We start from the raw sequence: 15,992 nt of genomic DNA, 5'->3' as shown, positions 1-15,992 counted from the left end.
TCAAAGATAATTGCATAATTATCGTATTTCGTCGTCCTAACGTATCTGCCCAGCAGCTAGCTAACATCCACTGTCCACCAGCACTGTAGAAACTATTACACTCAACTGAACGACTCGATTAGCGTAGTGTCAGCTAGCTACATAGTTGTCTTCGCTGTCTTCGTATCCAAGATAATTGTGTAGTTTAGAGTGTGTAGACTTAGAGTGATTATCTTAATTTACCGAGGTTAGCTAGCCAGCTATTTGTCGTCCTTAACGTAGGAGATGCTGCTAGCTAGCTAGCCAACAGCTAGCCAACCTCTACCGAATTGAACTTCAACTACCCGGTCAACATTCCGCGTCGCTCCACAGGTAGTATCACATTTTCATTTCACTTCATTACAGTACAACGGTTTGATTTGTTTGATCGTAGCTAGCCAGCTACATAGCCATCTTTGTATCTAAGACAATTGTGTAGTCTAGAGCGATTTTCTAGGTTAGCTGGCCAGCTATTGTCGTTCTTTTAACGTAGCTAGCCAGCTAGCCCCCGAATAGCAGCACTGTAGAAACTATTACAGTACAACGGTTTGATTTGTTTGATCGTAGCTAGCTAGCTACATAGCCGTCTTTGTATCTAAGACAATTGTGTAGCCTAGAGCGATTTTCTAGGTTAGCTAGCCAGCTATTGTCGTTCTTTTAAGGTAACGTAACGCAATCAACCTGCTAGCTAGCCAGCTAGCCCCGAATAGCAGCACTGTAGAAACTATTACACTCGACGGAACGACTTGATTAGTGTAGTGTCAACATCGCAGCCACTACCAGCTAGCCTACTCCAGCAGTACTGTAGCATTTCAATCATTTTAGTCAATAAGATTCTTGCTACGTAAGCTTAACTTTCTGAACATTCGAGACGTGTAGTCCACTTGTCATTCCAATCTCCTTTGCATTAGCGTAGCCTCTTCTGTAGCCTGTCAACTATGTGTCTATCTATCCCTGTTCTCTCCTCTCTGCACAGACCATACAAACGCTCCACACCGCGTGGCCGCGGCCACCCTAATCTGGTGGTCCCAGCGCGCACGACCCACGTGGAGTTCCAGGTCTCTGGTAGCCTCTGGAACTGCCGATCTGCGGCCAAAAAGGCAGAGTTCATCTCAGCCTATGCCTCCCTCCAGTCCCTCGACTTCTTGGCACTGACGGAAACATGGATCACCACAGATAACACTGCTACTCCTACTGCTCTCTCTTCGTCTGCCCACGTGTTCTCGCACACCCCGAGAGCTTCTGGTCAGCGGGGTGGTGGCACCGGGATCCTCATCTCTCCCAAGTGGTCATTCTCTCTCTCTCCCCTTACCCATCTGTCTATCGCCTCCTTTGAATTCCATGCTGTCACAGTTACCAGCCCTTTCAAGCTTAACATCCTTATCATTTATCGCCCTCCAGGTTCCCTCGGAGAGTTCATCAATGAGCTTGATGCCTTGATAAGCTCCTTTCCTGAGGACGGCTCACCTCTCACAGTCCTGGGCGACTTTAACCTCCCCACGTCTACCTTTGACTCATTCCTCTCTGCCTCCTTCTTTCCACTCCTCTCCTCTTTTGACCTCACCCTCTCACCTTCCCCCCTACTCACAAGGCAGGCAATACGCTCGACCTCATCTTTACTAGATGCTGTTCTTCCACTAACCTCATTGCAACTCCCCTCCAAGTCTCCGACCACTACCTTGTATCCTTTTCCCTCTCGCTCTCATCCAACACTTCCCACACTGCCCCTACTCGGATGGTATCGCGCCGTCCCAACCTTCGCTCTCTCTCCCCCGCTACTCTCTCCTCTTCCATCCTATCATCTCTTCCCTCTGCTCATACCTTCTCCAACCTATCTCCTGATTCTGCCTCCTCAACCCTCCTCTCTTCCCTTTCTGCATCCTTTGACTCTCTATGTCCCCTATCCTCCAGGCCGGCTCGGTCCTCCCCTCCCGCTCCGTGGCTCGATGACTCATTGCGAGCTCACAGAACAGAGCTCCGGGCAGCCGAGCGGAAATGGAGGAAAACTCGCCTCCCTGCGGACCTGGCATCCTTTCACTCCCTCCTCTCTACATTTTCCTCCTCTGTCTCTGCTGCTAAAGCCACTTTTTACCACTCTAAATTCCAAGCATCTGCCTCTAACCCTAGGAAGCTCTTTGCCACCTCCTCCCTCCTGAATCCTCCTCCCCCTCCCCCCCCCCTCCTCCCTCTCTGCAGATGACTTCGTCAACCATTTTGAAAAGAAGGTCGACGACATCCGATCCTCGTTTGCTAAGTCAAACGACACCGCTGGTTCTGCTCACACTGCCCTACCCTGTGCTCTGACCTCTTTCTCCCCTCTCTCTCCAGATGAAATCTCGCTTCTTGTGACGGCCGGCCGCCCAACAACCTGCCCGCTTGACCCTATCCCCTCCTCTCTTCTCCAGACCATTTCCGGAGACCTTCTCCCTTACCTCACCTCGCTCATCAACTCATCCCTGACCGCTGGCTACGTCCCTTCCGTCTTCAAGAGAGCGAGAGTTGCACCCCTTCTGAAAAAACCTACACTCGATCCCTCCGATGTCAACAACTACAGACCAGTATCCCTTCTTTCTTTTCTCTCCAAAACTCTTGAACGTGCCGTCCTTGGCCAGCTCTCCCACTATCTCTCTCAGAATGACCTTCTTGATCCAAATCAGTCAGGTTTCAAGACTAGTCATTCAACTGAGACTGCTCTTCTCTGTATCACGGAGGCGCTCCGCACTGCTAAAGCTAACTCTCTCTCCTCTGCTCTCATCCTTCTAGACCTATCGGCTGCCTTCGATACTGTGAACCATCAGATCCTCCTCTCCACCCTCTCCGAGTTGGGCATCTCCGGCGCGGCCCACGCTTGGATTGCGTCCTACCTGACAGGTCGCTCCTACCAGGTGGCGTGGCGAGAATCTGTCTCCTCGCCACGCGCTCTCACCACTGGTGTCCCCCAGGGCTCTGTTCTAGGCCCTCTCCTATTCTCGCTATACACCAAGTCACTTGGCTCTGTCATAACCTCACATGGTCTCTCCTATCATTGCTATGCAGACGACACACAATTAATCTTCTCCTTTCCCCCTTCTGATGACCAGGTGGCGAATCGCATCTCTGCATGTCTGGCAGACATTTCAGTGTGGATGACGGATCACCACCTCAAGCTGAACCTCGGCAAGACGGAGCTGCTCTTCCTCCCGGGGAAGGACTGCCCGTTCCATGATCTCGCCATCACGGTTGACAACTCCATTGTGTCCTCCTCCCAGAGCGCTAAGAACCTTGGCGTGATCCTGGACAACACCCTGTCGTTCTCAACCAACATCATGGCGGTGGCCCGTTCCTGTAGGTTCATGCTCTACAACATCCGCAGAGTACGACCCTGCCTCACACAGGAAGCGGCGCAGGTCCTAATCCAGGCACTTGTCATCTCCCGTCTGGATTACTGCAACTCGCTGTTGGCTGGGCTCCCTGCCTGTGCCATTAAACCCCTACAACTCATCCAGAACGCCGCAGCCCGTCTGGTGTTCAACCTTCCCAAGTTCTCTCACGTCACCCCGCTCCTCCGCTCTCTCCACTGGCTTCCAGTTGAAGCTCGCATCCGCTACAAGACCATGGTGCTTGCCTACGGAGCTGTGAGGGGAACGGCACCGCAGTACCTCCAGGCTCTGATCAGGCCCTACACCCAAGCAAGGGCACTGCGTTCATCCACCTCTGGCCTGCTCGCCTCCCTACCACTGAGGAAGTACAGTTCCCGCTCAGCCCAGTCAAAACTGTTCGCTGCTCTGGCCCCCCAATGGTGGAACAAACTCCCTCACGACGCCAGGACAGCGGAGTCAATCACCACCTTCCGGAGACACCTGAAACCCCACCTCTTCAAGGAATACCTAGGATAGGTTAAGTAATCCTTCTCACCCCTCCCCCCCTTAATGATTTAGATGCACTATTGTAAAGTGGCTGTTCCACTGGATGTCAGAAGGTGAATTCACCAATTTGTAAGTCGCTCTGGATAAGAGCGTCTGCTAAATGACTTAAATGTAAATGTAAACAGTTATATACCAGTAGATCTTAGCCTGGGCCATCAGCACTGGGATGTACCTACAGGACAACAGTTATATACCAGTAGATCTTAGCCTGGGTTATCAGAACTGGGATGTACCTACAGGACAGGACAACAGTTATATACCAGTAGATCATAGCCTGGGTTATCAGCACTGGGATGTACCTACAGGACAGGACAACAGTTATATACCAGTAGATCTTAGCCTGGGTTATCAGAACTGGGATGTACCTACAGGACAACAGTTATATACCAGTAGATCTTAGCCTGGGTTATCAGCACTGGGATGTACCTACAGGACAACAGTTATATACCAGTAGATCTTAGCCTGGGTTATCAGCACTGGGATGTACCTACAGGACAGGACAACAGTTATACACCAGTAGATCTTAGCCTGGGTTATCAGCACTGGGATGTACCTACAGGACAGGACAACAGTTATATACCAGTAGATCTTAGCCTGGGTTATCAGCACTGGGATGTACCTACAGGACAGGACAACGGTTATATACCAGTAGATCTTAGCCTGGGTTATCAGCACTGGGATGTACCTACAGGACAACAGTTATATACCAGTAGATCTTAGCCTGGGTTATCAGCACTGGGATGTACCTACAGGACAGGACAACAGTTATACACCAGTAGATCTTAGCCTGGGTTATCAGCACTGGGATGTACCTACAGGACAACAGTTATATACCAGTAGATCTTAGCCTGGGTTATCAGCACTGGGATGTACCTACAGGACAGGACAACAGTTATATACCAGTAGATCTTAGCCTGGGTTAACACAGCATCCATCACTACTGTAAATAAAAACACAGCATCTTCCATCACTACTGTAAATAAAAACACAGCATCTTCCATCACTACTGTAAATAAAAACACAGCATCTTCCATCACTACTGTAAATAAAAACACAGCATCTTCCATCACTACTGTAAATAAAAACACAGCATCTTCCATCACTACTGTAAATAAAAACACAGCATCTTCCATCACTACTGTAAATAAAAACACAGCATCTTCCATCACTACTGTAAATAAAACACAGCATCTTCCATCACTACTGTAAATAAAAACACAGCATCTGGTTTACATCCTTTATTGTAACCACAATGTTACAAATAATTTGTATAAAATGTTTCCAATTACTTTTAGAGTTTGGGATTTATAAATGTGCGCATTCAATTATTAGTTACATTGTTTTAGTTTGAGCATGCAGACTTTTTTTTCCTTAAATTGTTTTATGTTGGATGCTACATTTTTGACCAGTTGCAATTGTAAGTTGGCCTAATAAAAAAAATCAGACATCTATTAGGCTGTTAAGCCTCATAGCCTACCTCAGACAGTTGAGTTATTTATATGGGCCTTCGCCCCCACATAGCCTACCTCAAGACAGTTGAGTTATTTATATGGGCCTTCGCCCCCACATAGCCTACCTCAGACAGTTAAGTTATTTATATGGGCCTTCGCCCCCACATAGCCTAGCTCAGCCAGTTAAGTTATTTATATGGGCCTTCGCCCCCACATAGCCTAGCTCAGCCAGTTAAGTTATTTATATGGGCCTTCGCCCCCACATAGCCTAGCTCAGACAGTTAAGTTCTTTATATGGGCTTTCACCCCCACATAGCCTAGCTCAGACAGTTAAGTTATGTATATGGGCCTCTGCCCCCACATAGCCTAGCTCAGCCAGTTAAGTTATTTATATGGGCCTTCTCCCCCACATAGCCTAGCTCAGCCAGTTAAGTTATTTATATGGGCCTTCGCCCCCACATAGCCTAGCTCAGACAGTTAAGTTATTTATATGGGCCTTCGCCCCCACATAGCCTAGCTCAGACAGTTAAGTTATTTATATGGGCCTTCTCCCCCACATAGCCTAGCTCAGACAGTTAAGTTATTTATATGGGCCTTCTCCCCCACATAGCCTAGCTCAGCCAGTTAAGTTATTTATATGGGCCTCTGCCCCCACATAGCCTACCTCAGACAGTTAAGTTATTTATATGGGCCTTCTCCCCCACATAGCCTAGCTCAGCCAGTTAAGTTATTTATATGGGCCTCTGCCCCCACATAGCCTACCTCAGACAGTTAAGTTATTTATATGGGCCTTCGCCCCCACATAGCCTAGCTCAGCCAGTGAAGTTATTTCATATAGGTCTAGGCTCCCGAAGAAATAGACTCCAATTAAGCCCTCTTGTTGTTTGTAAAGTCAAATTAAAATGAAGATTATTGTTGAAATGAATTACTCGACTGGTGTAGGTTTCCTCCATCTGTTGCTGGGCAACACTTGCATAACAAGTTAGCTATATTTTCAGCACCTGGCGCTGTTCACCTCCTATTGATGGCGCTGCAGTTGCCGCAAGTTGCTTTTCAAATTTAACCTTTATTTAACTAGGCAAGTCAGGTAAGAACACATTCTTATTTACAATGACGGCCTACCCCGGCCAAACCCGGATGACGCTGTGCCAATTGTGCGCCATCCTATGGCACTTCCAATCACGGTCGGATGTGATACAGCCTGTATTCGAACCAGGGACTGTAGTAATGCCTCTTGCACTGAGATGTAGTGCATTAGACCGCTGCGCCACTCGGAGCCATGACCAGAACATTAACCGTGTGTAGGTAGATGTGGAAAGGTAAATACAAATGATTTGTTGCTTTTGGGGGGGTTCACATCGAGCTCAAGTAGGGGAGGGGGGGGCACACCTAGCTCAAGTAGGGAAGGGGGGTCACACCTAGCTCAAGTAGGGGAGGGGGTCACACCTAGCTCAAGTAGGGGGGGGTCACACCAAGCTCAAGTAGGGGGGGGGTCACACCTAGCTCAAGTAGGGGTGGTGGGGTCACACCTAGCTCAAGTAGGGGTGGTGGGGTCACACCTAGCTCAAGTAGGGGTGGGGGGGTCACACCTAGCTCAAGTAGGGGTGGTGGGGTCACACCTAGCTCAAGTAGGGGAGGGGGTCACACCTAGATCAAGTAGGGGAGGAGGGGTTCACACCTAGCTCATGTAGCGGGGGGGTCACACCTAGCTCAAGCAGAGGTGGCGGGAGTTCACACCTAGCTCAAGTAGGGGTGGTGGGGTCACACCTAGCTCAAGTAGGGGAGGGGGTCACACCTAGATCAAGTTGGGGGGGTTCACACATAGTTGTAATACATACATGCAGACACAGCATCATTCACAGAATGGTGTTTGATACACCTGGTATTGAATATGACAGAAAAAAACCTTGATAAATCGAGTTTTTCGTAAATGAACTTTCTGACAAAAAAAAATAGGCGCAATTGTTTTGTCTCTACATTAACTAACATATTCTTCTCCATTGTAATTTATTTTTTGCTTGACTCGCTATGACGTTAATGTAAAATTCCTTACATTTGCTTCCACCGTAGTGTTTTTGTAAGACATCTTTGCTGAAGAACGACACCAGTGACGAGTGGCATAACGTCAGAACTCACCACTGGAACCACTCGATATGATTGGTCAGCCTCGGGACCCAAATGCATAATGAGTGCTCTAACTCCCCCTTGTGGTGGTCTGGAGCAATGACGCCGTGACGCTGAGTACCTCTAAGTCCCGCAGCGTCAGCTCCCAACTTTATGATTGGTCAACCTCGGGACCCAAATGCATAATGAGTGCTCTAACTCCCCCTTGTGGTGGTCTGGAGCAATGACGCCGTGACGCTGGGTACCTCGAAGTCCCGCAGCGTCAGCTCCCAACTTTTAAAGGAGGAACCACTATAGCAGTAGATGTTAGCCTGGGGGAGTCACCAATACGGAAGAAGAGGAGATACACCATTCAGACAACCAGGCAGGGAGAAGGTCCAGACCAGCCATCCATCAGGCAGGGAGAAGGTCCAGACCAGCCACCAATCAGACAGGGAGAAGGTCCAGACCAGCCACCAATCAGACAGGGAGAAGGTCCAGACCAGCCACCAATCAGACAGGGAGAAGGTCCAGACCAGCCACCAACCAGACAGGGAGAAGGTCCAGACCAGCCACCAACCAGACAGGGAGAAGTTCCAGACCAGCCACCAATCAGACAGGGAGAAGGTCCAGACCAGCCACCAACCAGACAGGGAGAAGGTCCAGACCAGCCACCAACCAGACAGGGAGAAGGTCCAGACCAGCCACCAATCAGACAGGGAGAAGGTCCAGACCAGCCACCAATCAGAAAGGGAGAAGGTCCAGACCAGCCACCAATCAGACAGGGAGAAGGTCCAGACCAGCCACCAACCAGACAGGTAGAAGGTCCAGAACAGCCACCAACCAGACAGGGAGAAGGTCCAGACCAGCCACCAACCAGACAGGGAGAAGGTCCAGACCAGCCACCAACCAGACAGGTAGAAGGTCCAGACCAGCCACCAACCAGACAGGGAGAAGGTCCAGACCAGCCACCAACCAGACAGGGAGAAGGTCCAGACCAGCCACCAATCAGGGAAGAATAATGGACCAAAGTGACCAACCAGCAGAGTAGGTAAGGTAAGTCACTAATCAGGGAAGAGAAAGGTGAGACAAGCTACCAATCAGACAGGAGAATACTTAGTAGGGGCGGGGTCTACTCACTTCTCCACCATATCATCGTAGTCCTGGAGGGTTTTCTTCAAGGCTTCGTTATCCCGGGCTAGCCTGGCTTCCTGTATCTTAGAGACAAAGATTACACACAGGTCACTGGCTAGCCTGGCTTCCTGTATCTTAAAGACAAAGATTACACACAGGTCACGGACTAGCCTGGCTTCCTGTATCTTAGAGACAAAGATTACACACAGGTCACGGACTAGCCTGGCTTCCTGTATCTTAGAGACAAATATTACACACAGGTCACTGGCTAGCCTGGCTTCCTGTATCTTAGAGACAAAGATTACACACAGGTCACGGACTAGCCTGGCTTCCTGTATCTTAGAGACAAAGATTACACACAGGTCACGGGCTAGCCTGGCTTCCTGTATCTTAAAGACAAAGATTACACACAGGTCACGGGCTAGCCTGGCTTCCTGTATCTTAAAGACAAAGATTACACACAGGTCACGGACTAGCCTGGCTTCCTGTATCTTAAAGACAAAGATTACACACAGGTCACGGGCTAGCCTGGCTTCCTGTATCTTAAAGACAAAGATTACACACAGGTCACGGGCTAGCCTGGCTTCCTGCACCTTAGAGACAAAGATTACACACAGGTCACTGGCTAGCCTGGCTTCCTGCACCTTAGAGACAAAGATTACACACAGGTCACGGGCTAGCCTGGCTTCCTGTATCTTAGAGACAAAGATTACACACAGGTCACTGGCTAGCCTGGCTTCCTGCACCTTAGAGACAAAGATTACACACAGGTCACTGGCTAGCATGGCTTCCTGCACCTTAGAGACAGATTACACACAGGTCATGGGCTAGCCTGGCTTCCTGCACCTTAGAGACAGATTACACACAGGTCACTGGCTAGCATGGCTTCCTGTATCTTAGAGACAAAGATTACACACAGGTCACGGGCTAGCCTGGCTTCCTGCACCTTAGAGACAAAGATTACACACAGGTCACTGGCTAGCCTGGCTTCCTGCACCTTAGAGACAAAGATTACACACAGGTCACGGGCTAGCCTGGCTTCCTGTATCTTAGAGACAAAGATTACACACAGGTCACTGGCTAGCCTGGCTTCCTGCACCTTAGAGACAAAGATTACACACAGGTCACTGGCTAGCCTGGCTTCCTGCACCTTAGAGACAAAGATTACACACAGGTCACGGGCTAGCCTGGCTTCCTGTATCTTAGAGACAAAGATTACACACAGGTCTCGGGCTAGCCTGGCTTCCTGTATCTTAGAGACAAAGATTACACACAGGTCACGGGCTAGCCTGGCTTCCTGTATCTTAAAGACAAAGATTACACACAGGTCACGGGCTAGCCTGGCTTCCTGCACCTTAGAGACAAAGATTACACACAGGTCACTGGCTAGCCTGGATTCCTGTATCTTAAAGACAAAGATTACACACAGGTCACTGGCTAGCCTGGCTTCCTGTATCTTAAAGACAAAGATTACACACAGGTCACGGGCTAGCCTGGCTTCCTGTATCTTAAAGACAAAGATTACACACAGGTCACGGGCTAGCCTGGCTTCCTGTATCTTAGAAACAAAGATTACACACAGGTCACGGGCTAGCCTGGCTTCCTGTATCTTAGAGACAAAGATTACACACAGGTCACGGACTAGCCTGGCTTCCTGTATCTTAAAGACAAAGATTACACACAGGTCATGGGCTAGCCTGGCTTCTTGCACCTTAGAGACAAAGATTACACACAGGTCACGGGCTAGCCTGGCTTCCTGTATCTTAGAGACAAAGATTACACACAGGTCACGGACTAGCCTGGCTTCCTGTATCTTAAAGACAAAGATTACACACAGGTCATGGGCTAGCCTGGCTTCTTGCACCTTAGAGACAAAGATTACACACAGGTCACGGGCTAGCCTGGCTTCTTGCACCTTAGAGACAAAGATTACACACAGGTCACTGGCTAGCCTGGCTTCCTGTATCTTAAAGACAAAGATTACACACAGGTCACTGGCTAGCCTGGCTTCCTGCACCTTAGAGACAAAGATTACACACAGGTCACTGGCTAGCCTGGCTTCCTGCACCTTAGAGACAAATATTACACACAGGTCACTGGCTAGCCTGGCTTCCTGTATCTTAGAGACAAATATTACACACAGGTCACTGGCTAGCCTGGCTTCCTGCACCTTAGAGACAAAGATTACACACAGGTCACGGGCTAGCCTGGCTTCCTGTATCTTAGAGACAAAGATTACACACAGGTCACGGGCTAGCCTGGCTTCCTGTATCTTAGAGACAAAGATTACACACAGGTCACAGACTAGCCTGGCTTCCTGTATCTTAGAGACAAAGATTACACACAGGTCACGGACTAGCCTGGCTTCCTGTATCTTAGAGACAAAGATTACACACAGGTCACGGGCTAGCCTGGCTTCCTGTATCTTAGAGACAAAGATTACACACAGGTCACTGGCTAGCCTGGCTTCCTGTATCTTAGAGACAAAGATTACACACAGGTCACGGACTAGCCTGGCTTCCTGCACCTTGGAGACAAAGATTACACACAGGTCACTGGCTAGCCTGGCTTCCTGTATCTTAGAGACAAAGATTACACACAGGTCACTGGCTAGCCTGGCTTCCTGTATCTTAGAGACAAAGATTACACACAGGTCACGGGCTAGCCTGGCTTCCTATATCTTAGAGACAAAGATTACACACAGGTCACGGGCTAGCCTGGCTTCCTGTATCTTAGAGACAGACTACACAGAGGTCACGGGCTAGCCTGGCTTCCTGCACCTTAGAGACAGACTACACACAGGTCACGGGCTAGCCTGGCTTCCTGTATCTTAAAGACAAAGATTACACACAGGTCACTGGCTAGCCTGGCTTCCTGTATCTTAGAGACAAAGATTACACACAGGTCACGGGCTAGCCTGGCTTCCTGTATCTTAAAGACAAAGATTACACACAGGTCACGGACTAGCCTGGCTTCCTGTATCTTAAAGACAAAGATTACACACAGGTCACGGACTAGCCTGGCTTCCTGTATCTTAAAGACAAAGATTACACACAGGTCACGGACTAGCCTGGCTTCCTGTATCTTAGAGACAAAGATTACACACAGGTCACTGGCTAGCCTGGCTTCCTGTATCTTAGAGAAAGATTACACACAGGTCACGGACTAGCTTGGCTTCCTGCACCTTGGAGACAAAGACTACACACAGGTCACGGACTAGCCTGGCTTCCTGTATCTTAGAGACAGACTACACACAGGTCACGGACTATGGATGCTTTATGTTGTTCTCTCCAATAATAACACAGTCTTATCACTGTATCCTGAACAGTTAAGGGGATAACGTGATGTCATTCTGTAAAAATACATGACTGATAGCAATTTAAAGCTATAAAGGTTAAACAGCACCAATGTGACCAGATCAGAGAAATGACTGGGCTGTAAAGGGCTTGGAAAAGGTAAGCTTTCGTCCCAAATGGCACCCTAGACCCATTGGGCTCAACTCTAAAGTAGTGCACTATATAGGGAATAAAAAAAGGTGCTACCTAGAACCTATAAAAGGGTTCTTCGGCTGTCCCCATAGGATAATCCTTTGAAGAACCCTTTTTGGTTCCAGGTAGAACCCTTTTGAGTTCCATGTAGAACATTTTACACAGAGGGTTCTACATGGAACCAAAAAGGGTTCTTCAAAGGATTTTCCTATGGGTACAGCCGAAGAACCATTTTTTCTAAGAGTGTAGGGTTCCATTTGGGACGTAGACTAAAGCTAATAAACAAGCTGGTGGCCTGAGAGAGCAGAATGGAAGAATGGAACCTGTAGGGCCTCGGACGAAAGAAAAGGAGAATGGAAGACCAAATAGATGAGAGAAGGATGACAACAGGATAACAGAAAAACCAGACAACATCAACAGGATAACCAGACAACATCAACAGGATAACCAGACAACATCAACAGGATAAACAGACAACATCAACAGGATAACCAGACAACATTAATAGGATAACAGAAAAACCAGACAACATCAACAGGATAACCAGACAACATCAACAGGATAACCAGACAACATCAACAGGATAAACAGACAACATCAACAGGATAACCAGACAACATCAACAGGATAACCAGACAACATCAACAGGATAACCAGACAACATCAACAGGATAACCAGACAACATCAACAGGATAACCAGACAACATCAACAGGATAACAGGATAACCAGACAACATCAACAGGATAACCAGACAACATCAACAGGATAACCAGACAACATCAACAGGATAACCAGACAACATCAACAGGATAACCAGACAACATCAACAGGATAACCAGACAACATCAACAGGATAACCAGACAACATCAACAGGATAACCAGACAACATCAACAGGATAACCAGACAACATCAACAGGATAACCAGACAACATCAACAGGATAACCAGACAACATCAACAGGATAACAGGATAACCAGACAACATCAACAGGATAACAGGATAACCAGACAACATCAACAGGATAACAGGATAACCAGACAACTCCAACAGGATAACCAGACAACATCAACAGGATAACCAGACAACATCAACAGGATAACCAGACAACATCAACAGGATAACCAGACAACACCAACAGGATAACCAGACAACATCAACAGGATAACCAGACAACATCAACAGGATAACCAGACAACATCAGCAGGATAACCAGACAACATCAACAGGATAACCAGACAACACCAACAGGATAACCAGACAACATCAACAGGATAACCAGACAACATCAACAGGATAACCAGACAACATCAACAGGATAACCAGACAACATCAACAGGATAACAGGATAACCAGACAACATCAACAGGATAACCAGACAACATCAACAGGATAACCAGACCACATCAACAGGATAACCAGACAACATCAACAGGATAACCAGACAACATCAACAGGATAACCAGACAACATCAACAGGATAACCAGACAACATCAACAGGATAACAGGATAACCAGACAACATCAACAGGATAACCAGACAACATCAACAGGATAACCAGACAACATCAACAGGATAACCAGACAACATCAACAGGATAACAGGATAACCAGACAACACCAACAGGATAACAGAATAACCAGACAACATCAACAGGATAACAGAATAACCAGACAACATCAACAGGATAACAGAATAACCAGACAACATCAACAGGATAACAGGATAACCAGACAACACCAACAGGATAACCAGACAACATCAACAGGATAACCAGACAACATCAACAGGATAATCAGACAACATCAACAGGATAACAGGATAACCAGACAACATCAACATGATAACCAGACAACATCAACAGGATAACCAGACAACATCAACAGGATAACCAGACAACATCAACAGGATAACAGGATAACCAGACAACATCAGCAGGATAACCAGACAACATCAACAGGATAACCAGACAACATCAACAGGATAACCAGACCACATCAACAGGATAACCAGACAACATCAACAGGATAACCAGACATCAACAGGATAACAGAATAACCAGACAACATCAACAGGATAACCAGACAACATCAACAGGATAACCAGACAACATCAAGAGGATAATCAGACAACATCAACAGGATAATCAGACAACATCAGCAGGATAACCAGACAACATCAACAGGATAACCAGACAACATCAACAGGATAACCAGACAACATCAACAGGATAACCAGACAACATCAACAGGATAACCAGACAACACCAACAGGATAACCAGACAACACCAACAGGATAACATGATAACCAGACAACATCAACAGGATAACCAGACAACATCAACAGGATAACCAGACAACATCAACAGGATAACCAGACAACATCAACAGGATAACCAGACAACATCAACAGGATAACCAGACAACATCAGCAGGATAACCAGACAACATCAGCAGGATAACCAGACAACATCAACAGGATAACCAGACAACATCAACAGGATAACCAGACAACATCAACAGGATAACCAGACAACATCAACAGGATAACCAGACAACATCAACAGGATAACCAGACAACATCAACATGATAACAGGATAACCAGACAACATCAACAGGATAACCAGACAACATCAACAGGATAACCAGACAACATCAACAGGATAACCAGACAACATCAACAGGATAACCAGACAACATCAACAGGATAACAGGATAACCAGACAACATCAGCAGGATAACCAGACAACATCAACAGGATAACCAGACAACATCAACAGGATAACCAGACCACATCAACAGGATAACCAGACAACATCAACAGGATAACCAGACATCAACAGGATAACAGAATAACCAGACAACATCAACAGGATAACAGGATAACCAGACAACATCAACAGGATAACCAGACAACATCAAGAGGATAATCAGACAACATCAACAGGATAACCAGACAACATCAACAGGATAACCAGACAACATCAACAGGATAACCAGACAACATCAACAGGATAACCAGACAACATCAACAGGATAACCAGACAACATCAACAGGATAACCAGACAACATCAACATGATAACAGGATAACCAGACAACATCAACAGGATAACCAGACAACATCAACAGGATAACCAGACAACATCAACAGGATAACCAGACAACATCAACAGGATAACCAGACAACATCAACAGGATAACCAGACAACATCAACAGGATAACCAGACAACATCAACGGGATAACCAGACAACATCAACAGGATAACAGGATAACCAGACAACATCAACAGGATAACCAGACAACATCAACAGGATAACCAGACAACATCAACAGGATAACCAGACAACATCAACAGGATAACCAGACAACATCAACAGGATAACCAGACAACATCAACAGGATAACCAGACAACATCAACAGGATAACCAGACAACATCAACAGGATAACCAGACAACATCAACAGGATAAACAGACAACATCAACAGGATAACAGAAAACATCAACAGGATAACCAGACAACATCAACAGGATAACCAGACAACATCAACAGGATAACCAGACAACATCAACAGGATAACCAGACAACATCAACAGGATAACCAGACAACATCAACAGGATAACAGGATAACCAGACAACATCAACAGGATAACCAGACAACATCAACAGGATAACCAGACAACATCAACGGGATAAACAGACAACATCAACAGGATAACCAGACAACATCAACAGGATAACCAGACAACATCAACAGGATAAACAGACAACATCAACAGGATAACCAGACAACATCAACAGGATAAACAGACAACATCAACAGGATAACAGGATAACCAGACAACATCAACAGGATAACCAGACAACATCAACAGGATAACCAGA

The 15,992-nt window shown here is 47.0% G+C and overlaps 1 protein-coding gene across 1 annotated transcript in view; it reads right to left on the bottom strand.

The window, feature by feature from the left end:
* Window positions 1-4,013: 4,013 nt before the first annotated feature.
* LOC135532887 (intraflagellar transport protein 70A-like) overlaps window positions 4,014-15,992 on the bottom strand; it is a 31,459-nt gene continuing 19,480 nt past the window's right edge. Inside the window, exons 10-11 of the mRNA XM_064960317.1 lie at window positions 8,618-8,694; window positions 4,014-4,095 (exon numbers count right to left, since the gene is read on the bottom strand). Coding sequence (XP_064816389.1) covers window positions 4,029-4,095; window positions 8,618-8,694 — 144 coding nt within the window. The 3' untranslated portion in view covers window positions 4,014-4,028. The remainder of the gene's footprint in view (window positions 4,096-8,617; window positions 8,695-15,992) is intronic.

Source organism: Oncorhynchus masou, unplaced genomic scaffold (assembly GCF_036934945.1).
Source record: "Oncorhynchus masou masou isolate Uvic2021 unplaced genomic scaffold, UVic_Omas_1.1 unplaced_scaffold_2087, whole genome shotgun sequence".
Taxonomy (NCBI): domain Eukaryota; kingdom Metazoa; phylum Chordata; class Actinopteri; order Salmoniformes; family Salmonidae; genus Oncorhynchus; species Oncorhynchus masou.
Note: the sequence above shows the minus strand (reverse complement) of the source record. Positions and strands in the feature narration are given on the sequence as shown.